The 25,767-nt window shown below is 44.0% G+C and overlaps 1 protein-coding gene across 19 annotated transcripts in view; it reads right to left on the bottom strand.

Moving 5' to 3' along the window:
• Positions 1 to 1,353: 1,353 nt before the first annotated feature.
• afdna (afadin, adherens junction formation factor a) overlaps positions 1,354 to 25,767 on the bottom strand; it is a 93,547-nt gene continuing 69,133 nt past the window's right edge. For 6 of the 19 annotated variants that reach the window (XM_072362774.1, XM_072362786.1, XM_072362782.1 and 3 more), the window contains 15 exons: positions 23,541 to 23,606; positions 23,381 to 23,454; positions 20,866 to 20,984; positions 19,474 to 19,674; positions 18,508 to 18,599; positions 18,113 to 18,295; positions 17,780 to 17,930; positions 16,937 to 17,342; positions 16,532 to 16,779; positions 15,865 to 16,079; positions 15,600 to 15,779; positions 12,118 to 12,252; positions 8,059 to 8,356; positions 3,649 to 3,733; positions 1,354 to 3,040 (listed from right to left, as the gene is read on the bottom strand). In XM_072362774.1, the coding sequence (XP_072218875.1) occupies positions 2,887 to 3,040; positions 3,649 to 3,733; positions 8,059 to 8,356; positions 12,118 to 12,252; positions 15,600 to 15,779; positions 15,865 to 16,079; positions 16,532 to 16,779; positions 16,937 to 17,342; positions 17,780 to 17,930; positions 18,113 to 18,295; positions 18,508 to 18,599; positions 19,474 to 19,674; positions 20,866 to 20,984; positions 23,381 to 23,454; positions 23,541 to 23,606 (2,607 nt within the window). In that variant the 3' untranslated portion in view covers positions 1,354 to 2,886. Of the gene's footprint in view, positions 3,041 to 3,648; positions 3,734 to 7,833; positions 8,357 to 12,117; positions 12,253 to 13,969; positions 14,009 to 15,599; positions 15,780 to 15,864; positions 16,080 to 16,531; positions 16,780 to 16,936; positions 17,343 to 17,779; positions 17,931 to 18,112; positions 18,296 to 18,507; positions 18,600 to 19,473; positions 19,675 to 20,865; positions 20,985 to 23,380; positions 23,455 to 23,540; positions 23,607 to 25,767 lie in introns of those variants that run through there. The other 13 variants (XM_072362768.1, XM_072362771.1, XM_072362772.1 and 10 more) reach the window with 8 other exon arrangements.

Raw genomic sequence — 25,767 nt, 5'->3', positions numbered from 1 at the left:
AGGCAGCTTCTTCAGATCGTTGCCGTGGTGTTTCCCTGTGAATCAGTACAATTGATTATATTTTGATTTGTTCAGTCAGTTCATTTTGTTTTATTTGAGAAGCACAAAAATCTGTGAAGAGTTTAAATATTTTTCTTTTTGAAACGTTCGTATTAATGTCACTTTCATGGATTATAAATTACTTATTCTTTTCTTTAAATGCTTGTTGTGGATTATGTGAAATAAATATCACAAAGGTGACTCTGCTTGAATAATCACTAACTCAGAGGCGCTGTTGACAGTTCAAGTGGAAGTTGAATGACGTGCACTTTAACTGCTGCTGAGCGAGGATGGTTTGTTTTGAATAAATGGACAGAAAGAGCAGCGCTTTGTGCTCACTGGTTGTAGAGTATGATGGCGATATTATGAAAGGGGTGCATCTGGATGAAAGCATGTAATAGAGTGTCATTAAGACCTGAGTTTATGTGTTAATAACAGCCGTGCAGAACCGGTGCTGATTGGTACAAACCTGATAGTATTTGGGGTTTTCACATATATAACATAACCTCGTAATTAAAGCAATTATTAGTCTGTGACACAAAAACACAGCACGGATACATGAAAAAGCTTGTGGATTGTATCGGGGTTTTTTTTTTTTTTTATTTAAAAAAATCATATTGTCATAAGTGGGATTCGAACCCGCGCCTCCAGAGGAAACCGCAAACTCGGCCCACACGGCCAGCATCACGGTGTATGTAACGACCGTTAAATGTAGATATGTATTCACCAAAGGGTTTATCAACATTATTCGTATGTTATAATGGTTTAATTGGAAAGTGAAGCCGCCATCTTCGTCTAGGAGCCGTCTGTCAAACACGTAGGTAGCAGAAGAAAAAAAAAATCGTTTTAGGAGCGAATTTCCTTTTAAGTTCTGAAGCCTTCCAAGCGCCACTGTCGTGACGATGAATGGAAGCTTAAATAATTTTATGCTTCGCGCTCGTTTAACGGAAGCCTGACAACCAGTAATCACCCGTGAGACGTAAACGCATCACATCCGGGGTCCTCCGGTTGACCGTTGAGCCACAGGCAACGGTTTAAATGCCTTAAAAACGGATAACCCGTCATGCTAACATTAGCATGTCTTATATCGAAAACAAACGCTTGGCAGGAAAATTTGTGACAAATTTAAAACTAGAAGCAGAATAGACAAAAAGCTATGTTTTAAGTAACATTATGTCAAACACTTTGTGACTTTATTGGATGAATGTATACAAAAAAATGTAGCAGGACAGCTCTTGATGTTAGACATGATTATAAATACTATTAAAACCAAATATTCTCACGCAATGACAAAAACAAAACGCTTCCAGCCCATTCTGTTGAAAAATCTGTATTTATTAATGATTTACAAAAGGCTAAACATGAAACCATTTAAATGATTCAGTTCATTTTGAAACCTAGAAAGGAGTTGTCGTGAGGGAAGGAGGAAACGCGTATTTGTAGTGTATTTTTACAGTTCATTTAATCAGAACAGCGTCTTTTCTGGTTGTTGAACAGGTTTTATCTCCTGGAGAGAAAAATAAAATCAGTCCACACACAGGATGGAGTCACTCAAACACACTGCAGCTAAGAGATGCATCTGAAACGCGTTCATTTTTCAGTTACTGAGACTGGAAATCGTGTTAAGGTTCAGAACATCTGGATCCCTTCAGCTACATCTGATGTGAAAGCAGAAAACACTGATTATTACCACAGTACGAGAGGTCCCAAATGTAATCCACTTTTCCAAACAGTCTGCAGATATATTTAATATTAAAATATGTGCAAGTAGTTTTCCCCACAAGGTTTGAAATAAATATTTGTGAAGCAAACAAGCAACTAAAGAGGAGTGATTTCTTTTTTATTATTATTGTGGAAACCAACAATCACGTTGCAGGTGACAGTTGCTTTGTCTGGCTTGAATTTAGGGTACAATCAGTCAAATTAATCACACAACTCTGCAAAAAAGAAAAAAAAAGACTAATCCTTTAAAAGAAAATAAAAGTTCGGGAAGGGAAACATTTAAAAATGCAACTCCACTGACGGGAGCTGAGTTTTCTGTCATCAAATGGTGTTAAATCACATTAGTTTTGCAGTTTTTTAGTTTCCTGGCAGGTTTCTACAGTAGTAAAAGAGACAGTTGTGGACCCGGATATTTACAGTAATGCTGTGCACTTACAGAGGCCTCGATCCTCCTCTGGAGAATCTTTCAGTTTATCTAAAACATCACGAAAGAAAAGAAGAAATCCCATGCTTTCCTGCTACGGAATGAAATAACAGTGTTTCCACTCAGTGAGAATTTAATCTAAAAAAACAAAATTAAAATAAAAGATTGGTCTGGATCTTAACCGCGGGTTTCTTCTGCCGGCAAGGAGGAATTAAAAGTGAAAACGACACAAAAAGGAGCGTAAAATAACAGCATAAAATTGTTCATATTTCAAGAAGCTATTTAAAAAAAAATTAAACGAGAACAAGCCTTTCTTCGCCCCAAGAACCATTTTACAAACAAAAATATATCCCCTCTGTCATGTGATTCTCAAATTCCCACCAGGTATAATTAAAACGTCTTTACAGTGCTTTATCATTATATATCTTTGACAGACTTTAACAAGGGGAGGACACTTTTAAGCTATAACCGTCTCCTGTCGCAACGATGCCGCTACGTCAAAAAAGGGTGAATGCTCCAGTTATTTGATGATTAAAATAAAAAATAAAAAAAGAAGGGGGAAAACAACAGAAACAGGAGGAGACGGTCAGTGTTTGGGAGGCGAGAGCTGGCTCTCTGTCATTCTGGGTTAATCCCAGGAGCACCTTAACGCCGCCACGGAGGCGTTAAGGTCGCCCTGGGAGACGGAAGGCTCGGGTCTACTACTTGGTGTTGAGCTCGTTCTCCAGCTCCATGAGTTTGCGGGAAGCCTTGACCTTGTTGGAAACCTCCTTCCCCTGAGAGAAGAGACGCTGGCGCTCCTTGAAGGTAAGACTCTCCGGAGCGCCGCTGGGGATCGAGTTCTCCTGCTCCTGACTGAACACGCACAGAAACACGAGCGTTACACCAACACACACCGATATGAACTTCTTTATTGGAGCTTTTTCTTTAGATATACTTGAAATGCTCTTTTTCACACACAGATGTTAAGTTCACTCCGATTATATGCAGGTATATTACAATCTTTATTCAAGGGCCCTACCCTCTGGAGACGATGCTGTGAACTAAGTTCTCATGAACTAGTTCAATGTTCAGCTCCCACAGGTTGAAAATTAATAATTTGTGTTCATTTCAACAAGTTCAATATTTAGTTCCCACAAGGTAAAAATTAATAATTTGCGTTCGTAGTTCATCATTTCAATTTTGAACTAGTTCAAAGTTCAGTTCCCACAAGTTATATTAATACATATATTTTTTGTCTTGTTTTTGGAGAGAGTAAAATAAATAGAATATCTGAATAAATATAATCTTATTTCAACCTGATATGATGTGATGTGATTAACAAAATGGATGCCGGCGTTATTTATTAAACAAAATGCCAACGAAAAATAGATAAACGAGTTTAGGGCGTATCGCAGACACAGACGGGTCATTTTCGAGGTCATAAACGAGTTGTTCGGGTAAAGAAAAGGAGTTCCGCTCACCTCTTCGTCCATTTGTCTCTCGGGTCGTTGTAGACTTCTCCTGTTCCTACAACTCCAGCTGAGTTTCCAGTGTACGAGTTAAATCCTGTTCGGGTTTGGAAGCCACACAGCAGACAGACAGAGCAGCGAAACATGAGTCAGCAACGTTCATGTGCAGCATGACAACTGAAAACATCCATGTGGAAGCTGCTGGCTCACGGCGGTCAAAGCCTCTGGTCCGGGACGGGTCTTAACCAACTCAACACAGCTTTTGGAAACACTGAGTGGATGTATATATCTATGGGTGATGGACCAGAGACCCGGTGAGCAGTAACCCAGCAGCTTCTTTTGTCGACATCACTTGATTTCCCACAGACCAGCCTAAGCAGAAGAAAGGAGGAGTTGTGGAGAAGCGTTACGCAGAAACAGTCAGATCTCTTTGAACTGAAGCAGCGAGCCGAGAGGGAGAAAGACAGCGTTAAGAGAAGCTGATTCAGGCCCATGTTAAAGCAGCAAAATGGTCTGTGGAAGAGTGGAGCGGGATCTGAGGCCGAGGTCACCGTCAGACTGATGCAATTCATCAGGATTTACGGACGTTTTTAGCTCAGGAAGCTTAACCCTATAATGCCACAGGTATCATATTAAGATTTCTGAGACCTACTGCATCACCATGTGGTAAAAACTGATGTGATACTTGTCTTCTGCCCCCTGGTGGATGCCTTTAGCACTACAATGACTGTGACATGTCACACGGTGCGGTCCAAAATGGCTGAAACCCATTAAACTGCAGCTTATTGCTGTTCTGAAGAGACTTCAGATTGAAAAACTTTATTCAAACTGACATTATTTCTCAGGTCAGGCATTACAGGGTTAAAAACAGCTCCTACAACTGAAATCTGGGCGCTGCAAATGCATAAAGGGTGACCCCGACCTTTGACCCCCACAGGAGATGCTAGTCAGGTGTGCTTCCAAACCGCAGCAACGTCCAACGCCTCCGTAAGTCGTCGAGGCTAAAAATGACCAGCTGCTTCCTGCTGGATGAAGGTGCGTTTCAACGTGAGCCAGCAGCGAATAAAGAGACCAGAAACCAACCGTCAACACATTTTTTAACCCTTTCTTTAGCCACTTTTTAAGTTTTAATCGTCGATATTTTTGCCTAAAGGCGTCTAATTTAGCTTTAACTACCTTTTCAATCCGAGACACTTGTCATGAAATTACGTATTTAACCACTAGAGGGCAGCAGAGTCGGTGCGGGGGTCTAAACGGAGCTCCTCTTTTTGTTGTTGTTGTTTTATCGCACAGAAATAGTCTGGATGAGTTGGTGGTGAGGTACAGCCGCCGCCACCTGCCCCTTCTCCAGTTAAAATAAGGGATGCCATTATGACAAAAATGGAATAAAAAGTGTAAAAATATTTAGAAAATGAATGAAAACTTTATAGTTCTGATCAGGGCTGAACCCTATTAAAGCCTGAAGCTTTGAAAGTGGACAGAACATTCATTTTGATGATTTTATTGCACTTTTTCTGATTCTGAGTGTTTCTGGGGGGTTGAATGAGCGCGAGGAACATTAAAAGTGACCGATGTGTCGGTACGTATATCTGGTTTTCCTCTGGTTTTGAGTCTGATGCCTTTAAAGATAACGGCACCCTGCTGTCATGGGAAAGAGGAGCCTTTCTTCCTTTTGTAAACTTACATCCACTTTGGAAGCGACTGCCTTGAGGTCGACTCCAACGATCTGTTCAGGAGGTCAGCAAGTATTAAAATCGACTTCCCCGTTGTTGGTTTTGGTCTCTTCATGAACGCTGGAAAAACACCGAATAATGCCAACCATATCCTTAAAAACTGGGATTTTCCAGCTGCAATAACATTCAATTTCACCGCCAACACCTTCAACCAGCGAGCTGGCAGCCGTCGGAAAAATGCGTCGGATCTCAGGATAAAACCCGGGTCACGATTTTCTGATTTAGACGTTAAGCGTCCCAGTCTGAAGGTTTAGTTTTGGAAGTGGGGGGGGTCGGTTGGTACAGTTCAGATACAGACACACGGGGTGTAAACCCAGCTGGCAGCTCCTTCTTTGGCGTTTTTAAAGGGAGAAATCTGAGGCCTGGTTTGGGTCGGGATCAGCTCTTAAACCACATAATAAACACAAACTGGCAGAGAACAAAGGCACCAGAGACACAAGCCTCGTTCAAGGCCAGAAACATTCCTCTGTGGAGACAAAACAGATGAAAATTACACCACTGCAAATTCTCCTGATTATTCCCTCAGTTTGTAAATGTTTTCCTTTCGCTCTGGTTTTTGTTTTTCTGTCCAAATAAACAGAGTCGGACCTTTGCGACCTTCTCCAGCTCGTGCACCTTTGCAGGAAAACCGGCGCCGGTGATGTTTTTCTTGTGGTTTTCACTCAGATTACCAAAAGATCTCGGACTTGACTTGAAGCCGCGTTTTATTAAAGTCAGATTTGAGCTTTCGGGAGCTGCCAGCTTCCAAAAACATTGAAAACATTTCAAAGATTCATTCATTTTAGGGAGTCGTAGTAAAAGTTTAGTAAAAAGCTGCAGCGTTAGACAGCAGAGACACACGGCGACAGGTGAGATGGAGGACAGAGCCCGGACAGAAAAGCAGTGAGTAAGTAACGGAAAGTAAAGAACAGCCCGCTGGAAGCTAAGCACAGGCAGTAAAAAGCAATAGACATCAAGCCGGTTACTGGGTGAGCTGCTGGCAGCCAGAGCTGTGCTGTGTGCTGACTGGTGCATGACCGGGAGGTGAAACATGCAGATTTCATTCCTGGGGGAGGGGGGGTGGGTGGTGGAGGTGGTCGAGGGACGTTAGTGGGGTGATTTGTAACACAGGGTTTCCCCTGAGGTCCTGGGTGTGTTTTTAACATTAAATCAGCAGCGGCGGCGGCGGCAGGGATGGAGGAGCAAGGCGGCCGCCGCTCCGCCTGCCTGAGGATGTTTAACACCGTCACCGAGTCTCCTCCAACACTTTAAAGATGCTCGGTGCAGACTTCAGGGGCTGAATAAGGCCCCTGCTCTGATACAAAAGGCCTCTTCACTTCTAAACTAGTTTTGGTTTCAATAAGCAGTTAAAAGAACGTTCATGTGGCCGCTGAACGGCTCGTTCTCACCGGTGAGTCGAGGAAACCTTTAGATGAGAGGCGAACCGTCTTCATGAGCTCTGAGGATTACTGAGATTCTACACCAACCTGGGGAGCTCTGAGGTTCAATAACTTGATTTTTCCCACTTATTTATCAGTTATAAAGGTACCCAAAGGTGGCGATTGTTTAACTTTATTGATCTTTTCAAGGGAAAAGATGCGAAAATAAAAGAAAACAGAAAAAATTTACTTTACAAGATCGAGTTGGAGTTTTTTCTTTAAATTTTCAAGAAAAGATGATAAAAAACGGAAAAATTATCCATATCTGAGAATAAAAACGGGGGGTTTTGTTTAAAGAGCTGTGGCCTGAAACCATTTAAACATCCTCAGACGGAGCAGAGCGGTTTCTTTTAGCACGCCGCTGCTGTGGGAGTCGATTCGTGTCCATGAAATGATCTTTTCGGGTGAGTGATGGTGTGAAAAGCCAAATGTTGTGTCTCCTTCCCTTTAAAGCCAACACCGCTAAGCAGAGCCACGGGGCAGGATGGAGAGGGGGGGGGCAGGCAGGCAGACATACTGACGGCTGGCCTCGCCCCCCCTCATTTCTCACTCCAAAGCAGCAACCAACCAGACACAAAGGAGGCGGCGAGCGACAACACCAACAGTACTATGATTGGCTCTGATGGGTCTCAATTATCGATTGCTTTTTTCTGTTCGCTAGTGCTGATCGAGGTGGGGGTGGTGGGGGAGGGAGGGGGTGTGATCGGAGGAAGATGAGGAGGGAAAAAAATTACCAGGGGAGAAGAGGAGGAGGTGTTCGGACAAACCAACACAAAAAATTACAAAACAAATGCGATCTGATTGGGTTGAGAAGGAAGGATTTCCACAGATATATAAAAAAAAAAAACGAAGGAGGCGACAAAAAAAACATTTAAAAAGAGGAAAAAATAGACACGTCTCTACTGGAGAACAAGGACAACACGGAACAGGTCTAAACCATAACGGAGCGGGTAGAAAATGAAGAGATGAGTGGATGAGAGGGAGGTCTGGGAGCTTTAGAGGGCGCTGTGGCGAGCCTGACTCCTCCCTCCTCCCTCAGGTTCTACCTTTAAAGCCTCCTGGGGGGATGGAGCTGGGTTTGGCAGGAAGGGGGGGGCCTGTACTGTTGGAGTTGTTGACTGGCGGCTGGAACGAGCTGGACAGGAAGATGCCGTCAGAAAGGGGGCGGGGCTTGCGCGCAGTGGGCGGCGGCTGAGGCTTGCTGTGATTGGGTGTAACGGAGGCCGGGAGGTCGCCGTACGACTTCCGGGTCGCCGACTGCTTCACCTGACCTGAGGCTTCCTTGCCTTCCTCCTCGTCCTCCTCATCGCCCGCGTAGGAGACAAACTTGGCGGTGTAGAGCGTGTCGGGGGAGGTGACTTGGGTTTTGAGGTAGGAGGTGTTTCTCTGTGGGGGGGGTGGGGGGGTGTTAGTAGGGTTGTGGGGGGCGGGGGGTTGGTAATCCCGGGGCAGAGGGGGCCGATACAGACCGGCCGGCTCGTCAGGCGTCAGCAGCTTTCTCTCCGCCTCGTCGTGCTGCCGCCGCCGCTCGGCCTCCAGGCGAGTGTAGTACTCCTCCTCCTGTCTCCTCTGGGGGAGGGACAACCTGTTAGTACGCTCCACTCTCATTGGCTCCCACCAACACTGGACACTAACCAATCAGCTACAGACACACCTGCGGGACCATTCAACCAGCTGCCCTCCCCGAGCAGCTCAAAGTCTGCGAACGTCACGGATCCCAGACCAGGGGCCTCGGTCAGAAAACTCATTTTAAATTAAAATCAGCCCCAACTGTTTGGAAAGGGGACCAACTGCGTGTAAAAAGCCATTTTCTGGCAGGTTTCGGTGCTTTAACATCTTTATTTTTGTATTCCTGCGCCCTAAACGCTCGGAATCGAGGGTCATGCCCAGTTTCATCAACTGGAATCGAGTATCGGTTGAGATTCATTGTAAAGTCGAGGCGTCGGCTCCCGTTTGGTGGCTGAAGGATGTTCTGTGTCTTCTAAAATCAGAAATGATCTTATATTCAGTGAGAGGATGCACTCCTCTCCACATTTAAGCACAAATGGCAGCCAGTTACTTCTGTTTTGGACCGTCTGAGTTGCTTATTTTTACACTTTCTTTACTCGTTCATTTGCATAAAATCCATTAAGCTGTTAAACGTATATAAACGGATTGTCCATTTCTATACTTAGAAGTTCAATTAAAAGAAAGAAACAAGTAAACTGGCTTTGAGTCACAATATTTAGCAATAAAAATATTCTCCTAATTACGCCATGTCTCATAAATTTGTTTAAAAAGAAAAATTGGTTCAAATATATATTAAATAAACTAATATTCAAAATTAATTATCATTAATAAGATCCTCTAATTCTAATTTTGTCTAAGTAGTTGAATTAAACTTGTAAAAATGGTACAAGACCAACATTTTTTAAATTAATGTTTTGATTTTATTATCAAGTTTAAATCAATATTAGTATATTTGAACATTATCTATTTAATATCATCTGTAAAATCTAATAATTGATTTAATAACTTTATGAACAATACGGTCATTTTAAGAGCAACAAGTCACTTTACCTCTCTTTCTCATTTTTATTCATCGATTTTAAACCGAATAAATCAGATTTCCACATGATGCCCCTGAACCGGGGATCCTTAAGAGTCGGGGGAGGGCACGAAACTACCGAGCTGAACACAAACTGGAAGAAGAGGTTGTCCTAACTGCTTAAACACTCGATGGAGATCTAGATTTGACCTTTACTGCATCACAGACCACCATGTCTTCCACCACGTCCCATCCCCTTAATCACTGTGTCTGCATGTGTGCTCAGACTGTGTGTGCTTGGATCTCTGTGTGGGGGATGATGTCTTTAAGTTTCCAGCGGTGGCGCTCTGGTGTCTACGCTGCAGAGAGAGGCCTGTGATGAAGCTACGCTGCCGCCGTGTGTTTGGATTTCAGGGTTTGGAGCTCGGCCAGCTGCTCCGGGGTCACATGTGCTCGATCGAGATGCTTCTGATGTTTGATTATCTCCACATTTTTGGTCCTTTTCATGTGGTGTGGGGGTCTATCGGGGGACGAATGCCGAGTCCTCCAACAGACAATGTGTTCTGCTGTGGATGCATCCGAAGGTTCAATCAGCCGAGTGGGGATCTGAAGAAACTGGGAGGGATTAGTGGGTGCGTGGGCTTTCAATGAGTGAGCTGCGGGGTTTCTGAATATGTACAATATGGATGGGTGAAGGCGGCAATGAGGCCGGAGGGTGGGCATAGGTTCTGGCTCTTGCATGTGTGCATGAAGTGATTTCAATGAATGTGGTTTTGGGAAAAAGTTGGGAGGGTGGGCAGCATTCCCCAAACATGGTTTCTGAATGATGCCGGATGGAATGACAACAGAAAAACTCAAATTAAAACCTCAGAAAATCATAGCTGCTTCCCCCAAAATAACTTAAATAAACTGAAACTTCCTGACACACACACACACACACACACACACCGACAACAACATGATGGGAGACCCATGCTTCAGGTGGGTGGGAGTACGTAACATGACACAGCAACATATCACAGGGGGGTGGGGGGTGCACAGGATGAGGACATGCTGATAACAATGTCATCATTACTGCACAGACATGACAAGAAAACAACCCTTCTGCTCAAAGACACCAACAGATATTCAAAGCAGAACCTCTGAATAGCTTTTACTGATCTAAATACCATTAAAACACACTTAAATATACTAAAAAGTCATATTTCCCATGGTGGTGTGAGCTTTTAAACAATCAGTGGTCTGCAGCTGAAAGCAGGAATGCCAGAATAATGGCGTCATGGTGAACGGATTTAACACACAAGACAAGGTGGGCGGGTGGAGACCACAGCAAACCACTGGTCATCTAAGACCATTAAACTAAAATACATAAATACCATTACAGCGACACTCCTGATTCTGATTGAACCAAAGAAGCCGGATAAAGGACGGAAAAAAATCACAAATCAAGTTGCTGCACACGTCATTGAATTCTCCACAAAATAACCTCATCAAAAACAGAAGAAACCGAAATCTCTGCTGACACAAAACAATTAGCTGCGACTCTACACCACAGCTGGATGAACGGGTTAATGTGTGAAGAACTTAATGACTTTAATCCCTTTTAAGTGCCAATTTAAGTGTGCAGCAACTGAAGGTGGACGTCCCGGGGTTAGACCACATAAATGGCATTATTAAAAAGCTACAAGGAGATTTAAAGAAATAATCCCCCCCTAAAGGAGCAGTTCACCAAATTAAGTGAAACATTCCTGTTACTGGTTTAACGTCGACGTCACAAGCCGGTTTTCTGTTGTCGTTTCACATTCGAAAGACGTGAAAATTAAAGCGTGAATAGGAATGTAAAAAAGTGAATTGGCCTGTTTCGAAGGCAGCAAACTATGAACTCAAGTGATTCGCAGATATTCCCGGAGAAGAAAGTAATTCCTGTAGTTAATTCCTGCTCTATACATTTTCCTCGTGGATTACAGGTTTTTTTCCTTGAGAACTACTTCTTCTACTGAATTATAACCATTACTGACTGGAAACGCTTCGCAGACTGATTTATTCACCTCAATGCATCTAATTAACATTTCTTTTTCGTAGCGTTTTCAACAGATTTGTTCAGATTTGCTTCCTAAGTGAATGTCACATCTATGTAAAAAATATCGTCACTCTAAGCTAAGCAGCTGTCGGTAAAGCCTGAACAGAAAAATCCGATTCAGCCAACTACGTCTCTAAAGATAAATGATTCACACTTCATCTCGTCTGTATAAGTTGTGTTAAATGTCCTTAGTTTTTTTTTTGAACATCATAACAAAGCGAAACTAGAGAAAAGTTGCTCTTTGGCTCCTCCTACAGGTGTGCGATGGAACAACACTGTAAGAGAAACTAATCTCCATGCGAGTCCTGCTCATTTACCGTCACAAAGACGCCATAAAAAGCTCAGAAAAATGTCAAGCGACCGTAAAAAAAACAAAACGTTGCGTTTAGGGTCTGGAAATCAAAGTCGTAAACTGCGGTATCTCAGCCCCCTGGTGCTCCAGGGTAGTTTCAGACCTGGGAATGTGCATAACAAAGGTCAGTGTACTCAGAGTATGTAGCTTTAATGTTTACGGACTTCTTTAGCTTTAAATATGAGAGGTGGCGGCGCTTTGCGTCTCTAAGTGAAGATGTTGGTCTAACCCCGGGAGATTCTTTCTCAGTTTTATTATAAGATGTAAAACAGCGGCATCGCTAATAGTATGGCAAAAAAAAAGGCTTTATATGTACGAGTTTGTTTTAAATATCTCTAAACTGCTGCAGTTTCACAGACAGACAAACCGACCTTCTCCTCGGCTTCTCGCTTGGCTCTTTCATCCTCCCTCCACCTCCGCTCTTCCTCCTGCTTTGCTCGCTCCTCTGCCTCGCGCTTCCGAATCTCCTCCAGCTGCTGCTTACGCCGTCGCTCTTCGTCCTGCAACTGCACGCACACCCCAACACGCAAATAATCAGAACAACGACAACCATCAGTCGTTCGAACACAAACAACGTGAGAACATTGGTGTTGGCTCTGTTCAACGGCTCAGACGCTGCTGTGTGATGTTATGAGGAAGTCTGGATTTGTCTCTCAGGACTGAGCCTGAGAAGAGGAACAGTGTGCACTGCAATCACAGCACATGCAAACACCAACATGCAACAATAACAGCGGCCACAACAGGACAGAGCAACAACAGAGAGAGCCCCGCCGCTCGCTACTAAAGGTGGACTTGATTTTGTCTCAGGCATATGAAACATTGAAGGTCCCACTTTGGCTGGGCAGCATTAACAAATCAAGTGTACCTGAAGTAACTTTAATCTTAACGGAAACCTTTGCATCACCAACCAAATTACAAATAGAAATTTCTCCGGGCTGGACAGTGGTTGAAGGGTCGGTTCAAGCAAACCATAAAAGGCACAATTTGGCACTTAAACTATAGAAAGATAGCACCTGAACAAGGAAACAAAAGGTTATGATCTCTCTGAAGTTTTGGTGGTGGAACCTTCTATAGGTGAGAATATGTTGGTTTTTATGTCTTATCAGCTTCTGCATATTTTCTGATTTCCTGTAAAAACAGAAGCTTGAAATTTGACACAAAAAAAGTCAAGTCAGCTCTGATTGGTCAGCTCAAGTGGGCTGGTCAGGCTCCGCCCACTACTTTGCATAAATTATGCTGAAACACTAAACTTTGTTTTATTGGATGCAAAATTAGCATAAACCTTCCCGTGAAGGATGACTCAGCAACATTTTATTTAATTTAGATTTTTAAAAGGCATTTAGTATTTTTTTATACAATGTAGCGTTTTATTTTTTACTTTTTTTTCAATGTAATGCAGCAAATGTGTTAAAAAAAAAACATTTTCAAGTTGTGTTTTATTCACTAAGTTATAATTATAATTCAATCATGTTTTATTTTGATTCTTTTTGCTATTTTTCATATGATTATTCCTATTTTACAGTTTACTGGTGATGTAGTAATCATCATAGTTCATTTATTTTTTAAACAACATAACAAAATGTGTCCAGATTTGTAGTTTTAGACAAACATAAAAGTTAATAAATCAAATCAACCTCAGAGAAAGTTAACGACTTAACTGTGATTTGGTTGAAAAGACCCTTTAAAGAGAAGACAGAGACTCAGTTGGTAACACAGATGGATGAATGAGCGAACAGATGGATGGATTCACGGAGACCACAACATGGCGATGTCTCGGCTCGCTGGACTTTCATGCATGAACCGCTACCTGGACGCCCCTCTGATGCATCCAGCTATGCAGGCGCCACCTCGATATTCACTCAAAACATCGCTGTTAACAAGACTCATGTCACCTTTTTGACATGTTTTTTTTTTAAATAACAGTATCCAAAAACATTGGTTAAAGAAGCGTCACACATCGGTGCCCAGCAGCTGTTTTGAGTGGACAAAGAGATGGAGAACTTCCCCAGCCAATCAACAGCAAGCACCCCGGGACGGCCTCTCATTAGCTCATCATGACCCCGTCCCGCCTATTTAAAACAGCCCCAAATGACACGACGACAGTAGTCCTGATGGGTGAGGAAAGACGGATAGTAAACGAGGGCAGGTGGGCAGCCCAGACAGAAAACAGGAAGTGATGTAAGGGCAGGGACAGGAAACTCGTCATTAACAGGAAGAACATACCAAGTCTAGAACAGAGATAGCTGGGACAGCAGTCTGCTGCTGAAGAAGAAGAAGAGAATCGAGAGTGAGAAAGAGAGGCAGACGGGGGAATGTAGGAAGGGGAAAATACCCAAATACTGAGAGGGGAAGGAGTGGAGGAGATCCAGCATAATTAGAAGAATAGAAGAGGTAGAAACTGAGAAGTAAAAGAGCAGTAAAATAAGGAAGGGGAAGGACATACAGTAAGTGAAAACATTACTAATTTTTGGTTGTTTTAGTGGCTGAGAAACAGCTTAATCCACCACATCCAACTATAAGTTTAGCAGAGCCTAAGTGCCGTTTAATCTAAAGGTCTAAGAGGTGGTTCTATCTGCCCGTCCAAACCCATTCACTGCGAAAAGTTTACGATTGTGGTCAAGTAAAGGTTGATAGAAACAGAAGGAACTGTTAAAAAGGGCCGGCAGAGGATCCACGTGAATTCTTTTAACGTTTCTCATCTTTTTCTCTTATTAAATCGTTTCAGGGGCCGTCTGTCGGAGACAAAAACAGCCCGAGCTACGTTTTTTTACAGGTAGTTTTAGGATTTATAGTAAACAAGTTAAACAAAGAAAGCGAGACGCATTATTGATCGACCTGATCACGCTCTCTCGCTGGAGTTTCGCCGTCTGGAAGTTGCAGGACGTAAAAAACAAAGAGATACTTATTTAAAATAACTTATTTAAAATGCCTTGTATATGGAGAGATTGACTATTTATGGTTATTCATCTTTAATTATTCTTATTGTCGTATTTATTCTGACTTTGCCTCACAGTCGTCGTCATTTTGGCTGTGATGGGAACCTTCCCCCAGCTGTCAGTCCAAACTGGTATTACCCCCTAACCGGGGTTATTTTGGGGAGAAAAATACCCCCCCGGTACAACAAGGGAGAGCATCCACAACATTGGAGACCTGTCCTATGAAACAAGTCAGCTCCTCTGTTCCAGTAAACTCTGCTGAACGTCCATTTAAGGATGTTTCATACATGAGTTTCCCACAATATGAGCTGATAAAGAACCTCCCTCCCACACAGCCAACCACCAGCAGCACCCCCTCACAGTCTGACAGGTCTCCCACGCACAATCACACGGAAAAATGCTGCTTAAGAATCAAAAACCCCGTCAGCCACTTTCAGGAAACACCAAACGTTCGTGGACGGCCTGTTTAGAGCTCTGACTATCATTTTAAATTCAAAGCGTGGGAAAGCTGATAAGCAGGAGCTTTAATGACGCTGCTGCCTGCCTTCCTGCCCCATCCCTCCCATCCACTCCTCCAGCCAATCAGATTGAAGCAGCTCAGCATGGCAAAGCGATGACAGAAGCATGTTGCAGATGCACATTGTGGGACATTCAGAGTGGGAGCGCTGCCACTGAGGAATCCTTCTAGCATTAGAGAGGCAGTTCTGTTTTTCTCCCCATCAGCCTGTTTTCCTGCGCCTCGCCCTTCCTCGTGCACTCATCTGCAGATTTGTTTCTGGGCTGTGAGCTGATGGGTGAAAAATCACTTGAAAAACAGAAGTCAGAAAGTTTTATTTCTGCCAAAGCAGCCTGTGCACATGACACAATATATTCCTCCCCATCCACCGCCCCCCCTCCTCCACTGCCACCCGTCTCACCCTGGCTCTCTTCTCGGCCTCCAGCCTCTGCATGATCAGCATCGTGTCCATGTCCTCGTCGTCCTCGTCGTCGTCCTCGTCGTCGCTCTGCTTGGACTCCTGCAGCCGTTTCTGGAACTGCCACTCCAGCATCAGCTTCCTGAGCCGGTCGCTTTCTTCTGCCGTTCGCTCCGGCTTCGCCTGGGAAACAAAGGGTTCAGACCAGGACTGCGTGGCACCAGGCGCCTTTCTATCATCCCCCTCCTTCTAAAATAAGCCTTTTTACCTGGAGCTCCTGGATCTCCTTGTCCAGCATATCCACGATGTGAAGCTGCTGCTGTTTCTCGGCCTTCTCGCGGGCGTCTCTCTTCCAGGGGTCCGGAGACAAACTGTCGCTGGACGTTAGCTCCTCCTTACTGATGGTGATGTACTGCAGGTCTCGCCTCTCGATGGTCCGAGGCTGCTGCTGTGGAAGCAGCTCCCTGATCACCGTGTCCATGCCTACAATTACATCACATTCAAAGGTTTTCTTTTGCCTGAAAGACCTGATGAAAGTCCAACTGAAACCGGTCCCTTTTCTTTATCTAACCCTTAAAAGTAATCGACAAAACATGAAATAACTTTGAAACCCTTTATAGCAGAAATCAGGCTTAAGATGCAGCTCCACTGTGACATTCTCTGGTTTTAAAGGAACTTGAAAAGAGCTTCAAAGATAAACAGGAGGAATCACATGACGCACAAATAGGAATCTTTCTGGGGGCTCAGTCACTTGGCTCGAGCCATTTAATACCAGAACATTGAACAGTAAAAGAAAAACAACTCATTCTGTTCATATTTTGAGTGTAACAACATAAAACAGAGTTATTAGTCACATTAAAAGGCTAAATATTTGCTCTAAAAGTGACATTTAATGTTTAAAATGCAGCATAAATGCTCTCCTGTGAATGTACTACCTGCAGGGTTGGAGGCGCTGGCCGGGTGCGGTACCGCTGACCGCGGCAGGCTGGCCAGCTTCTCTGGTCTGGATGGGGGAGGCTGGGGCTGAGGGGGGAGGTAGGGCTGGGGCGGGGCCATGGAGGCCATGGGGGGCTGGTGGTGGGGCGGAGGCATGGTTCCTCCGTTGTTGTGGGGTTGGACGGGCATAACGGGGTTGGCCCGGATCTGCCCCAACTTCCTCTCCTGCTCCCTCTTCTTCCTCTCCCTGAAACATCGGCAACAATAACTTTTACTCTCCGAATATTTAATCATAATGACACAGATGGTGACACTTCCTGTTCTGTAATACTTTTTCATTTTATTTAACTTTTATTCAACCTTTTTGACATGTTTAAGACGCCATATGAACCAAAGCAACCGACCTCTCCTCCTCCAGCCGAGCTTTCTCCTTCTCGTACCATCGCTGCTGCTCTTCTCGTTTCTTGCGGTCGGCGGCCTGCTGGGCCGTCACCGAGGAGACGGCAGCGGGGGGCGGCGGCAGCGGCAGGTCAGGCTGGGGGTCATAGGGGTCGTAGGCGTCCGGGTACGGAGCGGGAGGTGGCGGCGGAGGAGGGGGCAGGTCGGAGCGGGACGGCGGCTGTGCCGGATGTGGCGTCACAGCGTGCAGCGTGTTGGGAGTCTTCCAGCGGCCCGGCCCGGTCTTTTGGTTCTGCGTCTTGTTTGAAGACGAGGAAGAGGCTGAGAAGTTAAGATGCTCCTGGCTGGATGTGGATGACTCCAGGGAAGAGGACACCTGTGGCTGTGGGGCCCAGTGATCAGGTCCCACACCTGCACACACACACACAAACACATCACCTGTAAACCTTCAGCTCAGGTTAGAAAATGTGGATTCAAAGTTAATTTGGGATCTCACAGACGTTTAAAAGCGACAGCTGAAGATGTCGGTTACGTTTCCTCAGCTTGGAGCACCAGTTCTCCTCTAAAGCTTCTGATTTGACCCACTTATTTAGAGCAGAACTCATTCAACTGATGAACAGGATTTGGTCCGATTTCACAGATTAAGGTCATGTGTCACAATTCATATTGTGATTCAAATTTATATAACAATCATGAACAATAATACCAGAACTGAGGGACATTTGGCATCTGATAATCAGTAAGCTGTTGTGTAATCTAGTAGTTAATACATTATCATGCGCTGCAGCCCTTTTTTAATCATCCTGATTCTGCTGCTCTGATCTGAAGCCGTTTTTCCTTCTTTTTACCTCCTGGTGGACCTCTCTGGTAGTCGAGATCTCTGTGTTGGTAGTCCAGGTCTCGGTGCTGGTAGTCCTGCGGATAGTGCTGGTGCATGCGCTCATCCGGCCTCAGGCCTCCTGGTGGCGGGTAAAGCTCCTCCTGAGAGTGGTTAATCCGCTGGAAAGAGATGGAAACAGAATCAGAAATGAGAAGAAGAGGAAGCCTTATAAGAGCAAAGAAGTCTGGAGCTGGAGAAAGAAATAAGGGAGGAGCAAAAAGAGGATAACGCTCCTCATTCCTTGAATACTTGCAGTTTATTTTTAAAGCTGCGTGATATTTCAGCTCTGATAAAGCTCTACCTGCATGCTGTCTACCACAGGAAGTCGTTCTCGGTCTTCCATGCCCTGCCAGTGCTGCGAAGGCCCCTGCCCTGGACCCACAACCCGATCCTGGCTCTTGGAGGCTGGGATGGTGAAGTACTCCCTGGGGTAGGTCTGGGTGGGGATGGGGTAGGCCTCTGGACGAGGAGGGGAAGGCTCATCCTGAGCGGTAAAAAGCAGAAAACGCCATCTAAGGAGACTTTCCCAGGTGCACACAGCCCACGCTTTGTGTACAATATTTGAGAAATTGATGTGATTTCTCATCTCTGCTCAAGATACTGAGTGCCCTCGAGGGCTGGTGTCACTTTCCCGTCATCTGGTCGGCTGGAACATTCCACATAAGGGCGCCACCAGTGCGAGTTGTGGTTACTTACGTCTGCACACAGGTTGCCGGTTGAGACGGACGTGATCTTAGTGCCAGGTCCTCCGGGGTACACCGATTTGCTCGCAGGACTCTGGCTCTGATCTGAGGGAGGAGCAGCAGAAACGACCGTCTAAGAACGACTTTCACATGCAGTTTAACGATAAAATCAGAGGCCAAAGAGGGAATATAAAAGTAGTTCCTGGTTTCTGTTTTTCACATCAGCTTCCAGGCTCAAATGCTGCCAAACTCACCAATGATGGCCGAGATGATTCTCAAGAAGTGTTTTCTTGCAACGGGAGCCAAAGCAGTTCTTTTCTACTCTGCATTTGGCCGACATATTGCACAAAGATCTTAAAGGGATTCTCATCTCTAGGTGAAGACGAGCAGGGTTTTCAGCCCTGTTTCTGATTCACTTTTTTTAAAACCACCACGAGAGATTTTAGCTCATTTCTTTGCTCTTTGGGAGCCCTGCACATGCACAGCCACACACATGAATCTGAGGCCACATAACGCCATCAAAAGCCCAGAAAAAGTACTTTAAAACGAGTCAGAAGTGTGTAGTTTTAAGGTTAATAAACGACTCTGGTGCAGTTTTAACAAGAAAAGGTGAAAGAAAACAGTGAAAACATTAAAAAAAAGTCTATTGAACTGTATTTGTGCCAATAAAATCCAGCAAAACTACATATATATCCATCGAAAATAAGAAAAAAAGTCACTTTAAATGGAAAACTTGTGATTTGCAGACAAATTATTTGTGTGACTGTGTGAAACGTTTTCTTTTATTTTCACTGTGGGTGGGAGGGTTCAGTGAGAGGTTCGATCCCATTGGCTTGTGAGTCTTTGAGTGACAGCTCATTGCACCCAGCATCAATGACGTATTGATCGCATACAGGATTCTGTCTGGAATCGGATGCTTTGGGTGAGATATTTAGCGGTAAAAAAGGTCGGTGAAATCGTGGGAAGCAGGAGGACTTACTGGCTACGTTGGGGCTGGAGCGGTGGTCGGCCCGGTTCTTGAGAAGCCGGTCTTCGCTGCTCATCTTCTTTGGTTCGGGGTAAGAGTCCCAGCCTGGCTGAGGACTCTCCGGAGAGCCGTTCTGCACCGAGTTGTTGTACAACTCGAAGCCTTCGCTCTTTGGTCGCAGCTTCCCGTTCTTATCGCGGCCTCGGTCTGACGCTGGAAGCGAGAGAAGCGAGACAAACCGGGTCAGAACAAAAAGATCCTCTCTGTCACTGCAGACTGTGAGTGTGTTTCATGGTTTTCTAGATCACTTTAATGTTTTCTTGGTTGATAAATCTGTTGGGTCACAAACGATTTAACCTCTCTGGAGCCAACTGTGTGTGACCAGCAGATGAGTCCTTATAAAAACAGCCCGGCTATCGGTTTCTTTCCGAGTATGAGCCGCCTCTGGCTTCAGGCCATCAGTGAATCTACACTCGTATTGTCCAGTTTCCTAAAGAACTTCCTTCACTTTCTGTTGCTTAAACATCTCTGTCAGCTCTGTAAAACACTGCGGTCGAGGGACTTTGGGAGAAACACCCCTTTTATCGTCATCCTGAGCCGCAGACTGGCCTCGCCAGAAGACTTCCTTAATGAATCCGGGGTCACATTCCAGCAGACAAAGACCAGCACACGGCCAGACGAGCCGGTAGACTCTCTGTTACACGCACTCACACAGAGTCTGGCCACAAACACTCATTATACCATCCAGATTTGTTACTGTGCTGCACAGAAGACAACAAGGACACACTGTCTGGATAAGTCTGCTTCTCCTCCACCAAATGACCAACAATAGTCCATTCATTACTGCCTTTGACTGCAGAAAATCTGCACTCCTTAGGGGGCTTTTACTGTTTGTTTTGCATCAGAGGTGAAAAATGACTGTTAAAACCACAATTTTATTCCATTATTTTGTCTATTATATAAAACAAAATGTAGAAAAGCCATGACCAGACTTTTTGTTCGATCAACATTATAAAATATCACAAAATACACAAAATTACCCTTAAAAAAAGGTGAAAACTGGAGAGAAGTGCATCTATCACTCTGCTTTAAAGGATAGATCAACCAAAACTGTTTAATTGACATCTAAAAAATCACGAGTGTGTTGCAAAGACCCTGGGAATTCAAAGAAATCTCAGACACGTGCCTGAAAAAGAAAACAGGATGCTGCATCCGTCCGATCTGTAAAGAGATTTCATCATCATCAACCAAAGGGCTGTAAAGACGAACATGTCCCTGAATGTTACATCGACCCAGAAATTTAAAAGGTAAAGTTCCTCAAAACGGCTCGAAGACACAAACCTCTGTTTTAGGAAAATATAAACCAACAAAAGCACAGAGAAGTGTGAAAGAGAGCGTGCTCACCTCTGGGCATCATGGGACTCGGCTGGTTGAGGAGCGTTGCCAGTCCGTGGTAAATGGCTCCCTGCTTGGCGACCTCCAGAGTCACAACTGAGCCGGTCCTCGTCATCAGCTCTGCCGCTCTGAGCGCACACACAGACACACACACACACACACACACAGACACACACACAGACACACACACACACACAGACACACACACACACACACACACACACACACACACACACACAGACACACACACACACACACACACACACAGACACACACACACACACACACACACACACACACACACACACAGACACACACACAGACACACACACACACACAGACACACACACACACACACACACACAGACACACACACAAACAGAGCCTCAACATCAATCTTACAACTTCAAGGGAACGTTTCTCTCTGATGTGGCAGTTAAAGAGCTTAATTAACCTCCATCTTTTAACTAAACAAAATGAGTAACACAAGTTAATCTAAATGTCTTCGCTGCCGTGTGATGGAATAAAAACTGTGGGGAAGTTTTTACAGCATCGTGAGCTAATTAAACAAACTGGTTTTGTTAGAAAAGGACCAGAAGTTCCACCTTAAAACAGCTGCTGACTTCATTTAAACGCAGCTACTGAACTGGGCAAAAGAAGACAGCAAAAAAGTGAAATCTGTCTACTTTTCACCCTCATTAAAAGGTTAATTATTTTCATTTTAAAGTCTCCATCTGTTCATTAACTGCAGATGTTAGGTACGTTGTTGTTGGTTTTTAAGGATTTAGGTCACCTTTAGACCATTGAAGGCATCTCACTGGGATTTGACCCAAAAAACCAAGATTTATAAAATGAAAAAAAGTTCAAGGAGCCCAAACTTTGATTTATTCCAGTTATACGACTGAAACATGTTCAAATCGAGAGTAAAGAAGTACAGATCCAAAAAGATTAATGAGCCATGATGGAAACTTAAAGCAACTGACTGTAAAGGACATTAATAAGTGAACCAGATTACAGGATCTAAAGTTTTTTATAGTTGTTTTTTATACATTAAATGCATCAGATTACAGTGTTTTTTACTCATTTGGAAATATTAAAGCACATCAAAGTGTTGCATTTGTGAAAAATTATGTATTAGATGTTGATCAGCTGATCGATTGGTCGGGTGGGCAACCAACAGGCTCTGGAGCTCAACTTAAACCCTGAGTTTATAAGGTTTTGTTGTGCGGTGGTTCAACAAAAGTTGCTTCTCCCTGTGATTTAAGCTATCGTGGAGTGCTGGAGGAAAATGCCGTGTTTAACTCAGATAAGATGGATCAAAGCTTATTGTTCACTAAACAATAAACGCCACTGCTGACACGTGTGCGTCCAAGTCGCCCGGCAGAAGGCCTGCGGTCTCATTTAAATCCCATCAAAGGTCGTCAGAATGCAGAAGGGGGCGACATCACACTGAATAGTTGACATACAGCCTGCAAACGGGACTCTTTTTAGGTTAATTCTTTCTATTAGGCTGCACCTCCACGCTTTACCACGCTGCACATGAAGGTGCGTTCACTTCCTCTTCATAAGAGTCGAACGTTTGAGTTTTCTGTTAAATAAAAAGGTGCAGACCCCTGCTCTAAGAGCTTGAATCAGGGCAGCTGAAGAAGCCTTTCGGATTAGAGGTGAAACATCTTCAAAGACTCATTCGAGCTCTTAGGATTACCGTGAGCTGGAAAGCTGAGAATCCACACAGACTGTTGGTGCTACACCTGATCGGAGGAATATAGACGCAGCCAACTGATGCTGCAGCTCAACAATCCACCGAAGCAGCTGTGATTTCTCTGTTATTGTGTCCACCTAAAAGAGAGACTTCACCCTAACTCTGGGTACACCGCTGCTCTAAGACTGTAAGACGTGCGGTCACAGGGCTTTCAGTAGGTCATGCTGATAGAGTAATGAGGCATTCGGTTCTGGGAATGTCACAGAAACGTGATGCTGAGCAGAGAAGAAGCTCTCACTGTAGATTTGTGAAGATCACAGCTTTCACACACACATCCAGCCAAGCTAAAGGCTGCAGATCAGGACCCGTGTCTCCGTGTTGGGACTTTTAAATGAGGGGGGGAGTTATGAAGGCTGATTCATCTATTAAAACCCCTCCCACCTGCACTCAACTCACACATCTGCAAATCCAGTTTAACTGCTTGGACACAATAACACCAGGCCTGTACGTGCAAAGTGAGTGAAACATCCGGATTAATCCGAGCCGTTTCACACGCCCTTCTTTTCTTTGAGCTTGAAGTTCTGTTCTTTTAGGAAAGAAACCGCCCCCGAGATGCGTCAAGCAGGAGAACGCCAAGATGTGGTCATCTGATGTCACATCAGGGTGATGGTTTACCTTCCAAATGCACTCTCAGAATAGGGTTCGAGCGCGGTTTCATCCTCCCGTGGCCGTGAACGCATCATTACGGCGCGGGAGGTGGTGAAAAACACCTCCTTTTTGTATTTTTAATGAAACAAGCAGAAGAAGAAGAAGAGTTTTTACCTCTCCTGCGACAGGCCGACCAGGCTGCGCCCATCAACACTCAGCAACTGGTCGCCTGCTGCCAGGCGCCCGTCCTGTGCAAACACAAACATCCCATAATGAGCCACCTGCAGTTTTTTTCCACATCTTTTCCCGTCACCGTATCAGTAAACAGACTCACATTATCAGCAGCTCCGCCTTTGACAACAGACTTGATGTAGATGCCCAGCTTCTCCTGACCAGCACCCTGCACACAGACACAGAGAAAAGAGAGAATTTAACCCCAACACCTGTAAATTTGACTTTTAATTAAAAAAAATAACGTCTTTTATTAGTTTAGACTTAATCTAACAGGCAAGTCATGATGATCAAACTGTTATTTACAATGACAGCCTGGGAAAAGGCAAAGTTTTTAGAGAAATCTGAAAGAAAAAGAGCTGCAAACATGAGAAAAAGACTTTAAATCACCCGCTATTTGGGCACAATCTTCAGTACAATCAATATGGCAAGAAGGAAAAACATTAACATGCATGAAACAGGAGAAGACTTAGTGTTAGTGAGCGAGAAATCAGCCGAATGTGTCAGAGAAATGAATCATCTGCTGCAGGATAGAAGCTAAAGCTGTGACACAAACACACAAAACTAAAGTAAAGCATCATTTAACAAGAAATAAAAGAATAAAAGACTTTTGTGTGGTGAAGTTTGCAGATCGATGTGCTAAAATGTACCAACATCTACCAACAATCTGAAAGAATGTAAAAATAAAATAAAATAAATAGTATCATTATGATTCATGACAACAAAACATAAGAGATAACATAAGAGTAAACCAGCCCTGTAGTTAAAAAAGGAACTTTAGGCCTTAAAATGTGTCATTTTTACTATAAAACACATCAAGTAAAGGGCACAATAATCAGGAAATACATTTATAAGCAGAAATATCAAGTTTTTGTCAGTTTTTTTGTCACATCAAGTCAGAAAAACCCTGAAAGAGGGAAACACTTTGCTTTAAAATCTTAAAAATCCCTAAAATAATGTGAAGAACAGAAACAGTGAAAGGATTTAAGAAGTGAGGCCGTGTCTTTTCATGTCTGAACCTTTATGTTTGAGCTCCTGCTGCAGGAAACATTCAGGATGACCTGGAAGGTGTTAAATTACAGGTAAATACGGCTCGAACTGCGTCATCTCGGTCGTGTCTGACAGGGATTAAAACACCTAATCTTCTTCTGAAAACATCTAAAATAATAACTGTGAAAGAGCTTGTCTGGATTACACGAGATAACCGACTGACATCCAGAGCTGCTGAGACTTAAAGACACACCCTCACATGAACAAGGGTGGTGCTGCTGAACAGAACCAGCTTCCTGGGCCTCTTCTGTGTGAGGAAACCGTTCACAAACATGTCAAACTGAATGGTTTCACAGCAGCAGTCGGTGTATTTAACTTTACTTTTCCTGCTGAAATTCAACCAAACCTCAAACATGTCGTCTCATCGTGTTCCTTTAAAACCAGATTCTCTCTTTACAAAACACCCAAAATAGGGCAAACAGGCAGCAGAGTTGGAGTTAAAGTGCAGAAGTAGGGAGGAGGTTTACGGTGCAGCGTTATCGGACGCATCCCACACTTTATTTACCATCCCCACAGCTTGTGCAACAGTGGCACCAAGTTCAAATATTTCAGAAATCTCTCCACGTAGACGCACTTCTTTTTGGTGAAAGACGGCTTTTTAAGCAGGTTTAAAGACAAAAACATCTCAGAAATGATTCAGACAGACAGACTATCCCTTCTATACAACACATCTTATGATATCTCACAGTCTACATGCTGCATTTATTGATGAGGAAACACTGCACGGCGCTGATTTGACAGAGAATCGTCACAAGAAAATGAGCCAGGATTGAAATAAACTGCACTGTTTTCAAAAAGATAAGAAAAGCGACTTCTTTGCAGCTTTGTTGGTTTTATTGGTCACTTAGAATTAAAATCCAGCATCTATGGAGGATCAAAAGGGACAGAGACTGACTGACAGGGGCTGCAGGGACTGATAGAGATCAGAAAAGGTCTCACGACTGGACCTGCACACCCTCAAGTTTTTATACTTATATCTTCTCTGGATTCCTCGCTGCAGGACCCCTTTAAGCAGCTGGAAGCCCCCGAACAACTCCGGGGGATTCCCACAAATGTCTCTGGAGCCTTTTCTGGTGCCTCATTGTGGATAAGAGCCCCAAGCTGAAACAGAGGCTCTTTACTGTCGTCTGCAATGTATAACAGACACAAACAGTCCAAGTGATTCACTGTTGCACTTTCATCATAATGTCAGCGACAGGAAATTCTTCTCTGCATGAAGCCAGACTCATTAATTCAGACACAGACGGAGAGCAGACAGCTGAGACTCTGTGGCTCAAAGA

This window comes from Leuresthes tenuis, unplaced genomic scaffold (genome assembly GCF_036924035.1).
Source record: "Leuresthes tenuis unplaced genomic scaffold, fLeuTen1.0.hap1 SCAF_13, whole genome shotgun sequence".
Taxonomy (NCBI): Eukaryota; Metazoa; Chordata; class Actinopteri; order Atheriniformes; family Atherinopsidae; genus Leuresthes; species Leuresthes tenuis.
Note: the sequence above shows the minus strand (reverse complement) of the source record. Positions and strands in the feature narration are given on the sequence as shown.